Source organism: Pelodiscus sinensis, chromosome 23 (assembly GCF_052426305.1).
Source record: "Pelodiscus sinensis isolate ZL-2025 chromosome 23, ASM5242630v1, whole genome shotgun sequence".
Classification (NCBI taxonomy): Eukaryota; Metazoa; Chordata; order Testudines; family Trionychidae; genus Pelodiscus; species Pelodiscus sinensis.
The window spans coordinates 17,526,107-17,545,608 of NC_143074.1; the positions used below are offsets into that span (position 1 = coordinate 17,526,107).

General features: G+C 50.3%; 1 protein-coding gene across 2 annotated transcripts in view; it reads right to left on the minus strand.

The window, feature by feature from the left end:
- Positions 1–978: 978 nt before the first annotated feature.
- The window catches only part of FAM163B (family with sequence similarity 163 member B), a 76,012-nt gene continuing 57,488 nt past the window's right edge, over positions 979–19,502 (minus strand). For both annotated transcript variants that reach the window (XM_075905722.2, XM_075905723.2), the window contains exons 2-3: positions 5,757–5,872; positions 979–3,614 (exon numbers count right to left, since the gene is read on the minus strand). In XM_075905722.2, coding sequence (XP_075761837.1) covers positions 3,216–3,614; positions 5,757–5,849 — 492 coding nt within the window. In that variant the 5' untranslated portion in view covers positions 5,850–5,872 and the 3' untranslated portion in view covers positions 979–3,215. The remainder of the gene's footprint in view (positions 3,615–5,756; positions 5,873–19,502) is intronic.

Below are 19,502 nucleotides of genomic sequence, written 5' to 3' on the forward strand. Positions count from 1 at the left end.
ACGTTTTGGGCTCTGGAGCCCTTTACATGCGTAAAAATTTATGCGGCAGCCCAGCGGTCCACTGATTGTCTGTATTGTACTTACGCGGAGCCCCAGTAGTCCACTGATCGTATGTGTTGTACCTATCGATGTTTCCAGTTTGTCAACCTCGCGGAGCCCCTGGCGATATCTTACGGAGCCCTGTGGCTCCGTGGAACACAGTTTGAGAAACACTGCAATAGACATAAGCTTACCAGGTAGTCAAGTGGAGTATCAACTACTCCCTCCCCCCTCTCTTGCTATCTCTCATAGAGGCATTGGTGGGGGGAGGGGGACAGGCACTGGTGCTGGGGGGAGCCCCCTCCTTCCCCCTCCTGCTGCCTCTATCAGAGGCAGCATGGGGAATAGGGAAGGCTGCTCCGGAAGCAGCCCATTTGCGGGGGTCCCAGTCGGGAGCTGCCTCCCCTCATGGACTGCAGCTGCTGCTGCCAAGTCCTGGGCTGCAGCCAGCTCTGGCTGCCACAAACGGGCTGGTGCTGGAGTAGCCTCTGCAGCAGACAGGAGCTGCTGGACTCAGCACGAGCCAGGATCGAGCACTGCCAGCTCGCACTGGTTTGGGACGCTATGCCTTTGCATTGTAAATGTAGTAAGAGCTTGGCGGCTCTTACTATATTTAAAATGGAGACCCATAGCATGGGTGGCTCCCGGAGCTGGCATGAGATGGGACTGCTTGGTCTGTGGCTCTGCAGAGCGGTCCTCGTCAACTAATCACGTAGTCGATACAAGTTGTATTGACTACACGATTAGCCAGATACCCACAACTGAACCCCCTTAGAGCATGGTCTGGGACAGTGCTTCCATGGCCATCAATGGCAAAGACTCACATTGGGGCCAGTCCTGAGCACTTCTGGAATCCCCTCCTCTAGGCACCAACACGATTCCAACGGGATTCCAAACGCCGCCAATCAAAAAAGCGCAGTCTCTGAAATCATGGCAAAGAGTCGTTTATTTTTTTATTTGCTTTTTTCCCCCCCCTCAGTGAGGCCAGAAGTCCTGTACAACAGTTCACCACGTGAAGGAAAGTGGAACAGATGGCATTGCTTGCTTAGTTACAAAGCTCTACAGGGGGGAAAAAAGAGGGAAGATGGAGCTATAAGTACAGCCACGGGAAATGCAAAAAATCCAAAGGCTAAATGCATTTGAAACAAGTAAGACTCGTACAAAGGAAGAGGCCTGGAGAAGCAGCTGCTGTTACATCAGATCACTTAGAAGACGGAACACCATTCCCAATGAGCACAGTTACATCAATGCTTCCCCGATTAGGCAGCTCAGAAAGGAAGAAACCCAGCATACTGAACTTGTTACAAACCAAGACAAAAACCCTAAGATTGTCTAAGCTATTAAGTTGTAAAGAGTGAAGTGTAAAAGGTCTCCCATGGAACTAAAACTGCTCAAGGTCAAACGTATAAGTGCCAGTTCGGCTGCATACAGTCGTTATAAACCAATGAGTCTGAAACAACCGCTTTCCTCGCTGAGCGCACGTCTGTAATAAAGAAACCTGAACCAGAGCATAGTGCTGAGCTCAGCAGAGTCTACTGGCAGCCAGTCCATTCTCTGTAGCTGAACGAGTCGTTCCGCAATACAGAGCGATGCTGTACAATGCCATTACAAAGTTCATAAAGCAAATTGTCTGCGCCCGAAAAACGAGCCACGTGAGAGAGCGTTGTGAAGGGCCTTTCGATGAGTTTCTATCATTGCTCTTTCCTTCCTCTGCTAAAGAAATTGTGGATAGTTTGTTATTTAAATGAATAAAATGATCCCTATTGGGCTTTAGCCAGGGAAGCACCTTACTGTATCAGAATAGCACTCAACAGCCCTCCAACGCAGCCAGAGAATTTGATGCTTATGGATTCACAGCATCAAGAAATTACAATTGGGAACCTAACTTCAGGGCACATCTTCTCATATTAAACGACCAAAGCCAGGCCATAGATGGTGTTGAGACCTCCCTGGCTGCTAGCATTCCGACAAGATGGCAAGGTTTCAACTGTTATCCGAACAGAAGAAAACAATGGTGCAGTTTTTACTTTTTTCAGCAAGCATGACCTTGCAAACTCAGACAGCCTCTTCTGCGGAGGAGGGAATAGGGAACCAGCTAATCGGTAACCGTACAGCAGCCCCTTTCTCCTCTGTGCATGGCCTTGGCTACTGCTGCAAATTAGCTGAGCGATGTCGGTGACTTCGAATTGAGAACGTGACTGTTTCTTTGGGTCTAAAAAGTGACAAATTTCCAGATGGAAAAAAATAAAATGCCCTCTTTATTTCTGGTTAGCCCTCGTTTCCCAAGTTTAGAAATAGTGGGCGGCATTGTTGGGGGGTGAGGAAGGGTTGGGAATATTTACAAAAACAAAAGTGCTCAATGCACCGCTCTCTCGGTCCACAAAAATCTGGTAGCGCTTGCACGTGCTTTAAAAAAGATACTTTCCGTGGGGCCAGACGCATGCCACATTCTGGGGGCCTCCACAAAAGGAAGAGACTTTACAATAGTTGTGCATCCTTAACCTCAAGGCACTTCCCTTCAGCGCTTGTGACCAAAAAGAGGGAGACAGAGAGCGCCAGCATCACAGATAACAGCATTTATTAACCTGTAAATTCAGATGATCTGGGAAGTTCATCCCCCTCCAGCACGACTGCACAAGATGATGCAGTGACATAGTCCCCGTTGGTCCTGCTCTGCATGACCCTGGTGGCAAGTCCCCTGTGAGGAGCGACATTCAACCCTAAGAGAAGCTGCGGATCCCTACTCAACCATGCAGTGCTCTTGGTTTGGTCAGTCATGGCAGTAAACCTGCCTGGAAGATTGAAAACGGCCCTGTAGTAATCGTTGGGGGGATGGTTACGGTGGGACGTTTTAGGTGTATGAAAGGATGCACAATATCAAAATCTCCCCAGTATAAAAAGAAAACATTTTCAATGCCCAGCTCTAGAAAACCTACCCAGACAAGCTGCAGCCTCTACAGCCTCCTCCCTCCATTATTTTTTTGCTCACCCATGAGCTAGCGATGTAAGATATTTATCTGTCTAGCTAATGTATAAATACATTCATCGTTTTAAAACACTTCCATGGATTTTCAAAGTTTCGCCACTGCGGAAAGCCACAATGGCACAGAAAATGCCTTGCGTGGCGTGGTCATTGGCTGAGCTGCCCACCCGCGTGCGGAAGGGGGGGCAGACGCTCAGACGTCGGTGCTTATGCTCCGGCTGCGAGAGAAAGCTTCTCGCATGGCTGACAGGCGGTTGGGGTTCAGCACTTGTAGGCCGGTCACAGTCACCGGCAGTTCAATATCTTCCTGGCTGATGGCCTTGTAGCTGATGCGGTCGCCCCCGTTGTGGAGCTCTTCCGGCGGCTGCAGAAAGAAGGTGGGGGGCTCATAGTGGGAGCAACCGGGGCAGACAGTCGTGCCCTGGGAGAGCTGCTTGCTGAAGGGCGAGGAGGAGGAGGAGGAGGAGTAGAGCGAAGGCCCGTTGGTCAGCGCGACATTGCGGTTGCTGTGGAGCGGAGGGATGTGGGAATGCACGGCAAAATCCGGCTCCTCCTCATCCTCTTCGGAGTCCTCCTTCTTGCAGCAGTAATACTGGGAAGCCAAGGCAACAGAAAGTCGCTGGTTACTTCAAAGGAACCCGAGCCTGCAGCCGGCTCATTCAAAACAGGGACAATTTTGCAAACGGCCATCATAGAACTGATTGGTCTAGGGGTGGGGGAGCCCCTTTGCCCCCCCCTACCTACTAGGCACCCATGCCCTGGAAGAGGCTTGGCATGCGCCCCCAGCCCAATCAGGACCTGGGGACGGGGGGGCGCAGGAAGCCTCCTCCAGGGCATGGGTGCCTAGTAGGTAGGGGGGGGCATGTGGCACTTTGAAGTGCCGCGGGCTCCTTGCAGGGCCAGGGCAGGGCGAAGGAAGCTTCATGCAGCTCCCCCACCCCACAGCAGGGACAGAGCGGACAAGGCTTCAGGTGCTCCCCCGCTCCCAAGCTCTAATTGGCCTGAGGGCGGGAGAGCAGCAGGGCCTCCACAAGCCGGATCCACCCGCTTGGCAGGCCGGATCTGGCCCGTGGAGGCCCTTTTACCCACGCCTGATCTAGACCATCCCTGACAGGTGTCTGCCTAACCTGCTCTTAGCTATCTCCAGTGATGGAGATTCCACAACTCCCTAGGCAACTTATTCCAGTGTTTAAACACCCTGACAGCTAGGAAGATTTTCCTAATGTCCAACCTAAATCTCTCCTGCTGCAATTTAAGCCCATTGCCTCTTGTCCTATCCTCAGAGGGTAAGAAAAATTTTTCTCCCTCCTCCGTGTGACACCCTTTTGGGTACCTGATTTTCAGGGCAACTTTGGTTCAACCCACGAAAAAGAGCTGGCCCACTCGCAAGATCCTGCGTGGGACCTGAGTTTGGATTGTGGACGTTCCCAAAGCGGAGGGGCATTGGGGCTCGGGCCCCAGGGCTCGCTCTGTGTTCTGGAGCTAACACTATGGGTACGTCGAGACGACAGGGCTCCATCGACGGAGCTATGTAGATTAGTGTACTCGAAAAAGGGAAATGAAGTGGCGATTTAAATAATCGCTACTTCATTGACATCAAAATGGCTGCCGCGCTGTGCCGATCAGCTGTTTGGTGGCACCGCGTGGTAGTCTGGACGCTCCGCGGTCGACGAGGGAACCTCATTCCATGAGGCATAACGGGGCGGTTGACAAGGGCTTCCCTTGTCGACCGCGGAGCATCCAGATTACCGCGCTGTGCCGCCTAACAGCCAATCGGCACAGCGCGGCAGCCATTTTGATGTAACTGAAGCGGCGATTATTTAGTTCGCCGCTTCATTTCTCTCTGTCTAGAAACCTCATCTGCATGGCTCCGTCGACGGAGCCATGTAGTCTAGACACACCCTATGAACGGCGCTGGAGGGCGCACGCCTCGGTTGGCAAGGGCAGGACTGAACAGGACTTTCCAGTGCCAGGCTCCATCAAGCCTTTGAAACGGACTCTCCTCCCCTCATCACCACATTCAGTTTGAGCCCATTTAGCGACAGGCCGGAGCTCAAAGGGCCAAGAGTCCGACTCACAAGGGCCAATGAACACGTCAGCCCACGTTCTTTCCTGCTGTGCTTAGCCTGCCAGCTCCACAGGGAGGGACCTGCCTATGTCCATGGCTCAAAGCACCAGGCCCACGGACTGCACTGCGTGTGGCTCCGAATACTTCAGGGACTGGCTCTCAGCAGGGAGGAACTTGGCCCCGAGCCAAGGCCCGCGCTCATTCCCCATGCAGAAGTGATTCCTGTCCCCTCTGGCAGGAACCAGACCTGCTGGGAGGAAGGGTCCCAGTGATTCAAAGGGGCTCTGGGCTCTGGCTGCTGCTGCTGCAGTGGCATCTGGAGCCCTTTAAATCGCCCCAGTGCTCCGGGGGGCTCTTAGGGCTTCCTGGGGAGGCGGGGATGCTGTACCCAGCTCTGCAGGGGGAGGGTGCAGTTTGGGTGGCACGGAGGGCTGACTGCACTTGGCTCCTCCCCTTCTGGGAGCATGGCGCTGCCCCCCTCACCTTGCCCTGGGGCCCAGCATGGCTGTTGGCTCCCCTAGCTCTTACTAAAAGCCCCTTTGAGCGAATTCTCCTTCTCCCACCCCTTGAGCGAATTCTCTCGGGCTGGGCTGCCCTTGTACCAAGTAGCCTGTGTGGCTTTGAAACAAAGAAGCATGGGCTGACATGCAACCCCGCGAGGAGTACCTGAAGCCTACAATAGCAGAGAACTGCTATAATGCAAAGCAAAATGACAGTCGCTAATATTCCACCTGTGATGACCACGGTCCCGGCTGTCATTCGACCTCTTCTCCATTAACAACCTGGAAGACAGAACAGGTTTCAAATACGGGGTAAACAGGCAGAAGAACTGTAAACGTTTCTCTTGCTATTAGGAAAAAATTGGTGGGGAGAAAGAAGGCTGCTTGGCACCTAACACCATTCGTGTGCTCCAAGGCAGGGTGCTGGGTGCTGGGCAGGGATTCCTGTAAGCCGAGCACTTGGGTGGCCACCCAGGAGCGATTCAAATACCGCCCAGCTGATTAGCAACGCTACCACAGCTGGCAGCATGTGGTTCCACTGGTGGTGCACATCTGTACATGCCTTGGTGCACATAACAAAATTTATTCCACACATGGATGGAAAAATTAGAAAGACTATTGGTGCCGGGCCTATGGAAAAGCCAGTGCTAAATGGCTATGTGCTTCTTTGGTGCTGGCACACCGGCCACGGGCGCCCATCATCCAGCACCACCTCGCTCTGTGCCAGCACGCCACTGGGGCACACTGAGCTGTGGGAGGCTGGGGGAGTTTCCTCAGCCTGGCTATTTACCCGGTAAGTGCTGTGCAGCCAGCCCACGATGGGGCTGCTTAATCCTGGGCTTGCTTGGGTTTTCTTTTTCAACTGTGCGGCGGCTGGGTCCCGAGGAACTGGTGCAAGCAGGCATGCGGGAGTAGGCTCAAGGATGGCTGTGAGTTAAGGGTCCCCCATCAAGGCTTACATGTGGGACGGGGCGTGGGCTGTGGTCCCCAGCCCTATAGGGCAGAGGCAAGTGCCTTGTGGCTCATGTGATCTGTGGCCCTGTGAGTCAGTTCATGGGGGAGGCGTGTGCCTTTGGCCAGGAGGCCTGTGAGCTGCAGTGCCATGAGGACTGGCTACGAGAGGGGTAGGGGGTGTCCACATTTCTCCTCTGCCTGTGTCCCCTGATTACTTTAATCCAGCCCTGTGTGATGGGCTGGCTCGCCTGCAAGCACCAATCCAAACCCGGGCGGAGACAGCGACAGCAGCGAGAACAAGTCCGGGACCCACCTCTTCGACACGAGCCCATCAAGACCCTGACCATGACGCGTCAAGCTCGCACTAGCATGGCTGGAATGGATCTTCCACTGGGCTCCCATTTCTTCAGCCAGCTGTGTGCCCATCTGGCGCCTGCTGCCCATGCACAGGGCAGCTGTGGGCCAGCGGCGCTGCGGTGTCTTTTAAAGTCACTGGCCTACCAAGTGGTAAGGGCCAGCCTGACAGCCCTCAGCGCCCACGAGGGTGAACGTGTCTGAAAAAATCTGGCCATGTCTTCTGGGGCCCAAACGGGTGCAGAGCCCCTCTGCGATGCTGGTCCCAGAGGATGCTGCCGGATGCTGAGCCCTTTTGGAAAGCTCAGCCTTTGGTAGCGGCATCATTGGTTGCTGGGCGTGACTGAAACAACTGGCTGAAGGATTTCTGCGAAGACGGCATATGTCGCATGCCTCCTTCCCTCCCTCCTCCAGGGCTGGCCCTACCCTGAGGCGAACTGAGGCGGCCGCCTCAGGTGCCAGACTGTGGGGGGACCACTAGGACTCAGAGTGTAGAAAAGTGTGTCTGCTGCGGGTGCAGATGTGTTCTGTCCGCTCTAGCTGCACAGAGATGGCGGAGTGCTGTGCTGGAGGAAGCAGGGCACAAGAGACATAACAGGCAGGCAGGAGAAAAGAGGGTATGGGGGGGGGTCATTTGCGCTCCCCGCCTCAAGTGCCAAAATGTTGTGGGCCGGCCCTGCACTCGTCCCACAGACATTAGTATCACTCCTCCCTCCCCCGTTAAAACCCGCCCTCCAAAAGGGATACTAACACAGACGTACGTGGCCTGCTGTGGATTCGTGTTCTGGCTGACAGGCCGCATGCCGACCTTAGTCCAGCTTTATCTTAAGTCCATGCAGCTTGGTAGAGCAAAGCCTGGAGGCCTTCCTCCAGCAAACCTCCCCACTAAGTTCATGGACCCGCATGATTGGCCACGTGACTTCCCTAGGACGGGTGGGTGGCTGACAATCCCCAGGATCAGGGCCATTATCCGGGCTGAAAGGAAGGGCTACCGGCTGCTTTTCCTGAAGCCAAACAGCTGAAGCAAAGGCCTGTAGAATCAATCGGGAGCTGATCTGTGCCAAGCTACCTCTTCCACAGTGACGTTGCTTTGGCAGCAGCCTGGGGGCTGCTGTCGCCCATGGAGTCCAGCTAAGTGCCATCTGACAGATGTCTGAGGGCAGGCCCGGCCAAAGAGTTTGCGGGACCCAAGGCGGCATGTTGTGGTTGGCTGCACTGTGTGGCCGACCGGCTCCCAGCCAGGGCAGCAAGCGAGCAGCCGGGCAGGCAGAGGTGGGCAAACACCGGGCAGCACGGGGCCCTGAAGGTGTGGGGCCCGAGGCAACCGCCTTGCTCGCTTTGCCCTAAAGGCGGGTCTGTCTGAGGGGGGCTGGAAAAAGGAACCACACAGTGGCTGTAGGATTGAATGTGCATCAGTGCAGCCAATGGGTGGGGAAAAAATATCTCTGACTTGGATCTAGGGAAAATTCCCATCATCCTCTGGGCTAGTTAAAGCCATATAAAAACTGTAATAAATAGACTGTCATAGACAGGAGGAGTGCTGACCAGCATCAGGCGACTAAGGGGTTAAAGTCAGGTAGCTAGCAAAGGTGTTGGCCAGAGGGCCCGGCGAACCACTTGAGATAGGGGGTTGAAATTTGAATTGGGTATAGATTCCTTGCCTGCTTTCTTTGTGTGGGAGAGAAAAACTAGGAGTTGAGAGACAGAATGATTTAAATCCAGGCAGGAATACCATACCTCCAAGGAATTCAGGGCATGGAAGTGGACTGAATAAAGAAAAGATTGGAAGTAAGTAACGGAAAAGTGGATCTAGTCACTTCCAGGGTATTTTTCTTTATTTTGAGGTTTGGTTTGAAACACTTTGTGTGAATCTATGCTTCCCTTCCTCATTTACCATCTCGCATTGTGCCCAGAGATTTTTCTCTGTGTTTTAATTTGTTTTCCTTAGTTACTCTGTAACGTTTATCATTTGTTTTGTAATAAAAATCTTTTTTTAGGCAATGATTTGATTCGTGTGTCCTGGAAGGTCTGTCTGTGTGTATCTGCAGGCCTCCAACTAAGGGTCAGCGACCAGAGACTGAAGCTTGTTTTTCTCTTTTCTTTGTCAAGCTCTTGTAGGACAAAAGAGCTTGTGATACTCCTGGGCACCCAAGTGTTCACCCCTAGTTTTAGGAATAAAAAAATCACATGATGGTGGCAGCTTGTTTGTTTGTTTATTTCTCAGAGCCAGGGAATCTGTAAGGCTGGGAAGTTTTGGTAACTAGTGCCTGAAGAGGCAAAGGGTTTTTTTTTCTTCTGAGCTCTTTGACTATGTCTAGACTGCATTCTATTTTCAAAAGAGGATATGCAAATTCTGTGGGATTTGCTTAACTTCTGATCTCACTTTCAAAAGTGGAAGTAGTCTGGACGTGGATTTTTTCGGGAAAAAACCCTTTTTTGAAAAAAAACCCAAACCCTCCCCCCAAAAACGCTCTTCCTTAAAAAATGAAAGTGAGATCGGAATTTGCATATCCTCTTTTGAAAAACCCCCCCATAGTTTAGACGTGCCCTATGTGAGTCCCCATCTCCTGCACTTGGAGTGCCAGAGTGGGAAACAGCCCTGAGAGAGACAGCGAGTGAAATTTTCTACTCCGTTATGCGCCTATGTCAAGAGGCTTGTGCAGGTTAGAAAATTTGTCTCGGTGCCTTAAAAAATAAAATCCACAAGAAACATATTGGCAGATTCCCGCTCACGTGGGTCTGCTGAACCAAATGAAGGGTCTTTGTATTTGCGTCACTACGCGGCAGCCGAGTGCATGACTCATTTGCAAAACCAGCAGCACATGTATTTCAGGTCCATGATGAGTTGCTCCAGGCTAATGTATTTTTAATCTTCTCCTTAGTCTAATGTGTTTAAAAACTGTTCCCGCATGAATTAGGTCTTAGAAAAAGAGCTGGCGTTCTGTTAATTTCACAAGGGTGACGCAATTGCCTAAGTGTGCGTCACTGTAACAGTTGCACATTGTAGCCTGGTATCACTTTTGACCTTTAGACCGAGGTGATGTGTTGCGGGGAAAGGGCCTGTGCTCCTCCAGATCTGTTGCCTCGCTTGTACTGAGCATGCGCCCATGGACTGAGCATGCTCAGTAACACTGCTGAAGCTGGCTGGCCTCACTTTGTCCTTTCCCACTATTGGCAGGCCTGGGTTGTGTTTGGCTTTGAAGCTAAGCTGGTGTATTAATAAAACAAAATAATTTCTATACAGCTGAACCTTGCTACCTTGCACTAATAACTGGGGGAGCCAGTGCAAATTATGGAGCATTGTGACTCCCCAAATAAGACACTAACAAACCATCTCCCAACGGTGCAATAACTCATCAGCTAACACAAAACAGAGCGCACCTGGAAGCATATTGAGTGCCACCCAGAAGGATGACAAAGGCAGATGTGCCCTGCTTCAGGATCCGATTCGGCAAACTTGTCTCCACAAGTAGTGCTTGTAACTTCAATGGCAAGACTCTGCTGACTAGGGGTTACCGAACTGGGCTGTTTCACTGTGGAGCATAAAACATACTGGCTGTGTCTACACTGGGCCACTTATTCCGGAAAATCAGCCGCTTTTCCGGAATAAGCTGCGAGCTGTCTACACTGGCCCTTGAATTTCCGGAAAAGCAACGATGCTCTACTGTACAAAATCAGCCACTATTCCGGAAAAACTATTCTGCTCCCGCTCGGGCATAAGTCCTTATTCCAGAACACTGTTCCGGAAAAGGGCCAGTGTAGACAGCCCAGTAGTCTTTTCCGGAAAAAAGCCCCAATCGTGAAAATGACGCTCGGGGCTCTTTTCCGGAAAAGCGTGTCTACATTGACCACGGACGCTTTTCCGGAAAAAGGGCTTTTCCGGAAAAGCAGCCTGCCAATGTAGATGCTCCTTTTCCGGAAAAACTGAAAACGGAATAGTATTCCGTTTTAAGCATTTCCGGAAATTCATGCCAGTGTAGACACAGCCACTGGCCGGAAAGTAAGTCAGTATGATGCAGGGCATCTTGAAGCAGGTGAAAAAGCTAAAGCATCAATGGGTTGGCCTGAGCATCCTTTATGGAGCCAAATGACTGGCTTCTGAGAGAGGGCAGCCATTAAGATGACTGGCTTTGCCAGCAGGTACAGGGTCAGTGCTGGGCTGAGCCCATGCCTGCCGCCTGGTACCATCGCAACCTCTACACCGTATGGTGGGACAGCTCAGTGGGCAGTGGTGATGCCAGACCATATTTATATAATCTACTATATATTGTAGAGAGTTTGTCTGTGTGATCAAGACCTCCTCCTAAGAGCTAGCCCCACAGCTGCCTCTTATCATAACTTAAAACAATGTAAGGGTTTCATTGTGCCAGAAAACTGGGATGAGCCTGGAATGGGATTGCTTCTCATAAAACCAAACAGAAAAGATACAGAGTCACCTCATCAAACACTGTCCTCAAATGCAACATAACTGAGCGAATGTTGAAAGAGACTGGACCAAGAGGAGCCGGAAAATTAGGATGAACCTGCAATAGGATTGCTTCTCAATAAACCTTACAGAAAAGAGATAAAAGAGAGAAATGTGGAGCCGTGCTCTGTTTCGGCACAGCTAAATCAATGCTTAAGTTTTGAAACGAGAAGACAATGTTCTCGGAAACCAAACCCTTTTTGTTAAAACAATGATAAGAGTCGACAGGGATGAAGAAAAAAATACATTTGCTAGGAATCCCATTTAATTTTTTTTAAATGATATGGGAACACTTTATCAATCCTTTTTCAAAGAAATCTGAACTAAAAATTAACTTCATAGACATAATGCTGTGTTTTTGAAAAATACACTTGAGTAACTAAAGCATGTACATTTTCCAAAATATAAAAAATTAATTAAGGACCCGGGCAATGCCAGGTAAATCTGCTAGTATAACTATATACAAGGAGGAATATAATTTTGAGAGAGTCACTTTTGGGTAACCCCTCCACCCCCCAAGAAAGGCCCTGATCCTGCATGGTGCAGCACACTTTCAAACACCAGGGAGGGCTATGCAGTTTCCCAGAAGATGGGACCCACAAAACAGGAGGAGAAAGAGAGAGAAAAACCTTTCTGATTTGTAATTAGCCCAATGTGGCCTCAGCAGCACAGCATAGACAATGCATATTGTCCTGTGTACCCACCACTCTGAAGGCAATGTTACCTAGCGTGACAGGCTCTCACTTGTGCTAAGATTTATGGAGTCAATTATAGGGCAAGCAGAGGAGCTGTATGCAGTAAAGAATTTCAATTGTAAACATTTGCTTTGGAGCCTGTGATCTATTTTCCATATGGATTTTAATTTGGAATAATAACTGGAACTACTAAACACTCGCCTAATGAACCCAGGGAAAGCACATTTCAGCCACAGCACTTCAGGGTGCACCACAAATGCATTAAATGAGGTATCTCCTGCTTTTGTATGAACAGTGCCCATACGGGGAGAGGTTAAAGCGACTTGGACTTTTCAGTTTAGTAAAGAGGAGACTAAGGGGGGATATGATAGAGGTCTATAAAATCATGAGTGGTGTGGAGAGGGCCGATAAAGAAAAGTTATTTATTAGTTCCCTAAATAGAAGAACTAGAGGACACCAAATGAAATTAATGGGTAGCAGGTTTAAAACGAATAAAAGAAAGTTCTTCTTCACACAGCGTGTAGTCAACCTGTGGAACTCCTTGCCAGAGGAGGCTGTGAAGGCTAGGACTATAATAGAGTTTAAAGAGAACCTAGATAATTTCATGGAGGTTAGGTCCATAAAAGGCTATTAGCCAGGGGATAAAATGGTGTCCTTGGCCTCTGTTTGTCAGAGGCTGGAGAGGGATGGCAGGAGACAAATCGCTTGATCATTGTCTTCGGTCCACCCTCTCTGGGGCACCTGGTGCTGGCCACTGTCAGCAGACAGGCTACTGGGCTAGATGGACCTTTGGTCTGACCCAGTACGGCCGTTCTTATGTTCTCGTGCTGGCCATATCATGTAAAAGGTGTACCTGTGCCCGACCAGCACACACACACATTATTACAGGAGACCATTTTGCATTGCCAGAGTCCAGCGTCCAATACCAGGACTGGGGCTGGATTCAAACACCTGTTCTAGGGAGCAGTTTTGCCTCAGGAAATGAGGCTGAAACGTGATGCTCCAGGCCGGGCATAAGATGCCCTCAGGTCCAGGCCATTGCATTGTTTGCTGAGGTGAAAATGAACATAGTGGTCAAAGTGCTTTGGAATTGCTTTTCCCAAGCCAGGCCTTGATGCCATGGGGCTGACTGACTGCGTTGTGACTAATGGCAAGACTCCAATCTAGCCAGGGCCTGGCACTGCCCTGAATATCTGCCTGGATCAATCTATCACTAACTTACATGCACCCCACTCTTCTAACCTCCCCTTCCCCCGCTGCCTCATTGGTGTGTTTTCCCCAAAACTTCACGTGGCAATGAAGCCATTTAACAAGCATTTGCCAAATCCAGGCCATTTCTGATTTTACTGGGTTAGCCGACAGGACCTTAGCTTAAAATTTGCTTAAAAAATATTCCATTAGTGTGTTGCTGAGGACGATAAACTCACATCTCTAAAAAAAAGCATCATTCCCCTTGGCCCCAGGACTGCGGTTCATAGGGACACCAGTTTAACAGCACTGTGTAGGGCCTCACTCATCTTAAGGACACCCACGTTAGAGAAGTTCGAGAAACATAGGCCCATGGCGTATGTCTAGACAACATGGCTCTGTCGACAGAGCCTATAAACTAGTTTACCCGGCATAGGCAAAGAAGAGGGGATTTAAATAATCCCCGCTTCATTAAAATAAACATGGCCGCCACACTGTGCCGACGATCAGCTGATCCGATACAGTGCGGTAGTCTAGAGGCAGATCGGTTGGCTGGGGAACCCTTTGCCAACCGATCCTGTAAGCATCCTTTCACAAAGCATAAGGGCTCGGTCGGCAAAGGCTTCCCCAGCCGACCGCTCCTCGTCTAGACTACTGCACTGTGTCGGATCAGCTGATTGTCGGTACAGCGTGGCAGCCATGTTTATTTTAATGAAGCGGGGATTATTTAAATCCCCTCTTCTTGCCTATGCCGGGTAAACTAGTTTACATGGCTCCGTCGATGGAGTCATGTAGTCTAGACACAACCTTGGTGCCCAAAGTGGGAAAAATCTGCAGAGTTACAACTTGAGAATGAGAAAGAGCGAGGGGCATTCTGTGACATGCCAAACGATCCCACAGACATGTTTAATCTCTGGAGGGCATCTATGTCCCGATTGTTTCCTTTTCAAGTCGCTTTCCACCGGAAGCTATGGGGAATAATTGTGGGGCTCTGTAAGGATCAGGGCGTCGCTAAACTCAGCATATCCTGGGAGGCCAGATGCAGAATACACAGCTGTGTAGAAGGCACTCAAAAATTTGGGGCATTCCTGGGTCTGCCCACCTCCCTAGCCCTGTTCTGTGGCTTGGCTTCTTCTGGAGAGGAGGTAGTTCACTTAAAAGCGGAAAAGCCTGCTTGAAAACGATTTCATTAGTATGTTGCTGAAAATGATAAAATCACGTCTCTAAAAACTCATCATAACCCCTCTCCCCAGGCTGCCTTTGGGCATAGGGGCAGTAGTTTAATGGGACTGGGTAGGGCCCCAGAAATCTATAGATGGCCTGACTCTTCTTCAGTTTTCATGCTAGTCTGTCTCCACTGACTTCCTGTCCGACGCCGACGGAAGAAGGACAGTCAGATCCCAGAGGTCATCCTGCCCCCAAATAATTGTCTTGCCATGTTCTGCAATGGTCAGCCTACCAGAACGCCTTTTCCCCACCTTCCCATTCCATCACCTTGCCCTGGGAGCTAGGGTCCTTGTGCTCTCACACGCTGGGCTCTGCAAAGAACAAGGTCTCCTGGAAGGAAAGGTAATGAGGGGTGGCATCATACACTCACAGTGCCCTGTGGCTGAAGCAAAGCGATTGGGAGTTACGCGAGCTGGAGTTCACTCCATGACTCAAGCCAAGCACTTCCTCTTTGTTGGCCTCAGTTTCCCCATCTTGAAAAGGGCGCTAAAGCTATCAACCCACCATTGTGAAGAGCTGGGGGATCCCCCCACAATAAATTCCATGCTGACGCGGATTCCCGTTCTGTCCCGCGCATGAAGTAAACGACCATTCCCTTCCTCATGGAATCAATAAGGAGGGAGAATACAGGGCCCTGCTTCCCCTATTCCCTCAAGCACAAAGCCACATGCAGTCAGCCATGAAAATCTCATGTCAGGGTCTCTGGCATGCTCAGACACTCTTCAGTTATAATTGACACCAGTTGGAGTTTGCCGGGTTTTTTTAAGCAGATGTGTCTTATGAACAGTGTATACCTGGAAGCTTTAAACTCTCCCGTGTGCAGGGGGGGGGGGGGAAGGGGGAAGAACAGAAAAGCGCAGCATATGGAGGCCCACAAGCAGAACAGTTCCTGTCTAGACCGCCTTTACATTTGTTCCTCATTTCACGCTCCACAGGGCTCCCAGATTCATATATTTAGTAATAAACACACTGGTAAAAGGAAGTGCTTTGCAGCTCTGCTGTGGTCTTGGCGAAACTATGCAGGAGCCCTGGTATGAGAAACACAGGCGCTGTGAGGTACCATGCGCAGTGTAACTCCAGATGGCTTCTTCCTCACCATTATGTACTGTTAGGAGCCCTAGAGCTACTGTGGATGCCTGGAGACGCTCCCTGTCCAAATCCTTTCCCCCACCCAGCGCATTTTCTTTTATTGCCAAGAGTGAGGAAAGGCCTGAAGCCAAATGTTAACTCCTTGTGGCCTGAGGTGGACATTCTCCTTTGTGCGCCGGCATTTTATACAACCCCTTCCACCTCCCCGCACCGCCCTCCTCCCCCAAAGTCACATCAGTTCCCCTTGCTATTGGCCTGTGCGACAATCAGCCCTCAGTTAGTCAGGACTCCCCCTGGTGCTGTTCCTATTTGACAAACCCTTCTCTACCCAGGGTCGGTGCTCAGCTCTGGCGTTGGTCAGGCCCTGACGGAAAGGCCAGGCCTGTGGCTCTGAGGTGGGACGAGCTAGTGAGAGGGAGATAAGGGATTGTGACACTGTCCCACTTGGGTTGCCAGATGGTTTCAACACAAATACCGGACACACTTGACATGACATCACAATCTGCATTCCATCTTATTTAGTTCTAGTTTCTCATTTCTATTTTCTCAATTTGTTTCCCGAACAGAAAGCTCAAATACTGGACTGTCCGGTTCAAAACTGGACACCTGACAACCGGATGTCCCACAGCTAGTGCAGAGAGAGCCCTGCTTATGGGCTGCACCTTGAACACGCAGCCAGGGTAGAATCATAGAATCCTAGAGCTGGAAGAGACCTCAGGAGTCATCGAGTCCAGCCCCCTGCCCAAGGGAGGACCAACCCCAACTCAATCATCCCAGCCAGGGCTTTGTCAAGCCGGGACTTAAAAACCTCTAGGGATGGAGATTCCACCCCCTCCCTAGTACTTCCCCACCCTCTTCGGGAAATAGTTTTTCCTAATAGACAACCTAGACCTCCTCCACTATAACTTGCGACCATTGCTCTTCGTTCTGCCATTCGTCACCACTGAGAACAGCCTCTCTCCATCCTTTTTGGAACCTCCCTTCAGGAAGCTGAAGGCCGCTATCAAATCCCCCCTCACTCTTCTCTTCTGCAGATTAAATAAGCTCAAATCCCTCAGCCTCTCCTCATAGGTCATGTGCTCCCACCTCCTACGCATTTTGGTTGCCCTCCGCTGCACCCTCTCCAATGCATCCACATCCTTTCTATAGTGGGGGGGCCCAGAACTGGACGCAGTACTCCAGGTGTGATAGAACTTCCTTGTCCCGTTACCGAATTTGAGGGAAGCAGCCAGATCACTGCTGCACCCATAGGTAGGGGTGTTGGCCCCAAAAATGGTATAAAAGGGGGCCATGTGGGTTGTTGAATAGAAGCTTACTGTCTGCTAATCCTATGTACGCTATTCATGTGATTGTATAATGTCCGTGTGTGTAGTTAGGAATCTGTAATCTGTGTGGATACTGAATATTTCTCTGCATGTGGTTGAGCAGTGGGCAGAGCCCAGCCTATGGACATGCTAATTAGCGAGGCCCTGTGGGACAATGGCACTCAATGGGCCAAAGACACACCTAAAGAATGAGGGCTGACACCTGAGGGCTGCCAGCAGGGAACACAGGGATAGGTCGCTGGCCAGGTGACCTGCTGCAGCCAAGAAGAGATGAGGAAGGATGTATAAAGAGTCCATGTGGTCGACTCCATCTTGGTACTCAGCTCAGCACTTCATCCCAGAGGCAGCAGTGCAGGGATCGAAGAGCCTGAAAGAACTGTGGACCCATCCTGTTCCTAGGATGTGCAACGAGGACTTTTAAGCCAGCAGCTGTAACATCTCTGCTAGAGCCTGCATTGAGAACTGGGAGATTCGATGCATGTAATGTACTATACTTTAACAACCTTACTCTCATGCTTTTCTTTATTGTAATAATAAACCTTTAGCTGTTAGATGCTAAAGGATTGGCTCAGTGTGATTTGTGGGTAAGATCCAGAGGGTAAATTGACCAGGGACCTGTGGCTGTGGTTCTTGGAACCAGACAGAACGGCTGTGTCTAGACTGGCAAGTTTTTCCACAAAATCATCTGGTTTTGCGGAAAAACTTGCCAGCTGTCTACACTGGCCGCTTGAATTTCCGGAAAAGCACTAACAATCTCCTGTAAAATCATCAGTGCTTTTCCGGAAATACTGTGCTGCTCCCATTCGGGCAAAAGTCTTTTTCCGAAAGACTTTTGCACGAAAGGGCCAGTATAGACAGCATGGTATCGTTTTCTGCAAAAAAGCCCCGATCGCGAAAATGGCGATCGGGGCTTTTTTGCGAAAAACCGCGTCTGGATTGGCCATGGACAGTTTTCCGCAAAAAGTGCTTTTGCGGAAAAGCATCCTGCCAATCTTGATGTGCTTTTCCGAAAATGCTTTTAACGGAAAACTTTTCCGTTAAAAGCATTTTCGGACAATCATGCCAGTGTAGACGTAGCCAACTTGTTCGGGATAGGTGGGATTGGGTTCTAAGATCTGCCACCTGTGTATGAGGTCCGGGGCCATCTGGGGCACAAATATTGCTGGGGTGTTGGAGGAGTTTTGCTTGTGAGGCTTCAGGCAGGCTGCTGAAGCACTCTGTGGGACTGGTTTGTGGCCTGTTTGGGAAGGTCACCAGTCTGGGGGCTATAAGGAGCCCCAAATTTGAGCAATTCGTCCTGAGCGGACGCCCTCAGCTGTGCCCAGACTCGGCCCGGTCCGTCACAGAACTTCCTCACCCCTGTTCCGGAAATACAGGCCACAGAGAAAAAGTGTAATGGGAGACTCTCCTGTAGGCTGTATGTAGCTAGTGATTGTAGAGCATCTAATGACACGCAGTAACTATTCCAATTCAATCCAGTAGAGGGCAGGGCTGTCTCTTACACATTACACAGCACACACACAACACACACAGACTCATAAGGCCAAAGTTCAGGAAATTACACATTTTCTTTGCTCCATGGAAGCGCGGTTCCACCTGACCCTTTCCTTTTGGGCCCTTTTCTTTCAAAACTTCTGCCCCTGCCATGTAGATCTGTCGGAGCCATTGCTCATTGTGGAAAGGGAGGGGCTGCCATTCAACCAGTAACCAGCTCCAGATGGGGCCACGAGAGCTCCCAGCCCACAGAGGCATGTCCCCTTGTTCCCCGGTCCTGGCACATTTCGGGAATTGCTCCAGTCAAGAGAAAGAAAAGAAACTAATGAATTTGGAAATGGAAGAAAACCATCTTTCCCCTCAATGAACAATGCTCACCCGCCGAAATAAGGGCAGATGTTATTTTAGTCTCAGGTGTTATAAACCTTGCTGGGAAAACTGCCTGCTGAGAGACTATGAGGGGCAAGGTGGGGGGTTCGTATCTTTTACTAGACCAACTTCTATTGGGGAAAGAGACACAGAACTTCGCCGAGTTCTTCGCCAGGCCTGCGGGAGGATTTCATAGAATTATAGAGCTGGACGAGAACTCAGAAGGTCATCAAGTCTAGCCACCACCCAAGGCAAGATCAATCCCAACTCAATCAACCCAGCCAGGACTTTGTCAAGCCGAGACTTAAAAACCCCTAGGGATGGAGATTCCACCCCCTCCCTAGGGAACCCACTCCAGTGCTTCACCACCCTCCTAGGGAAATAGTTTTTCCTAATATCCAACCTAGACCTCCCCCAATTCAACACGTCTGAGCTAGGAGCAATTCTTTTCCTTCTCCAGACCTGGAGAGAAGCCCTGTGAAGCTTTGAAAGCTCGCACCTTCCACCAACACTAACAAACTCAGTAAAATATGTTGCCCACCCAATCCTAGGACCAAGAACACCTCTGCAAAGAGGCAATATAAGAGTTCAAAAGGTCCTGGAGCCCAGAGTCCGCTCACAGCAGGGGGTGAGTGCATGCTGGAAGAACAACAGGCTGCAGCATGTTGAGCTTGTTTTTCATTATCAACGCACTTTGCAAACAGTAAATAATCCTCATAAGCTTGAGTGAAGTAGGCAGGAGTGCAAGTACA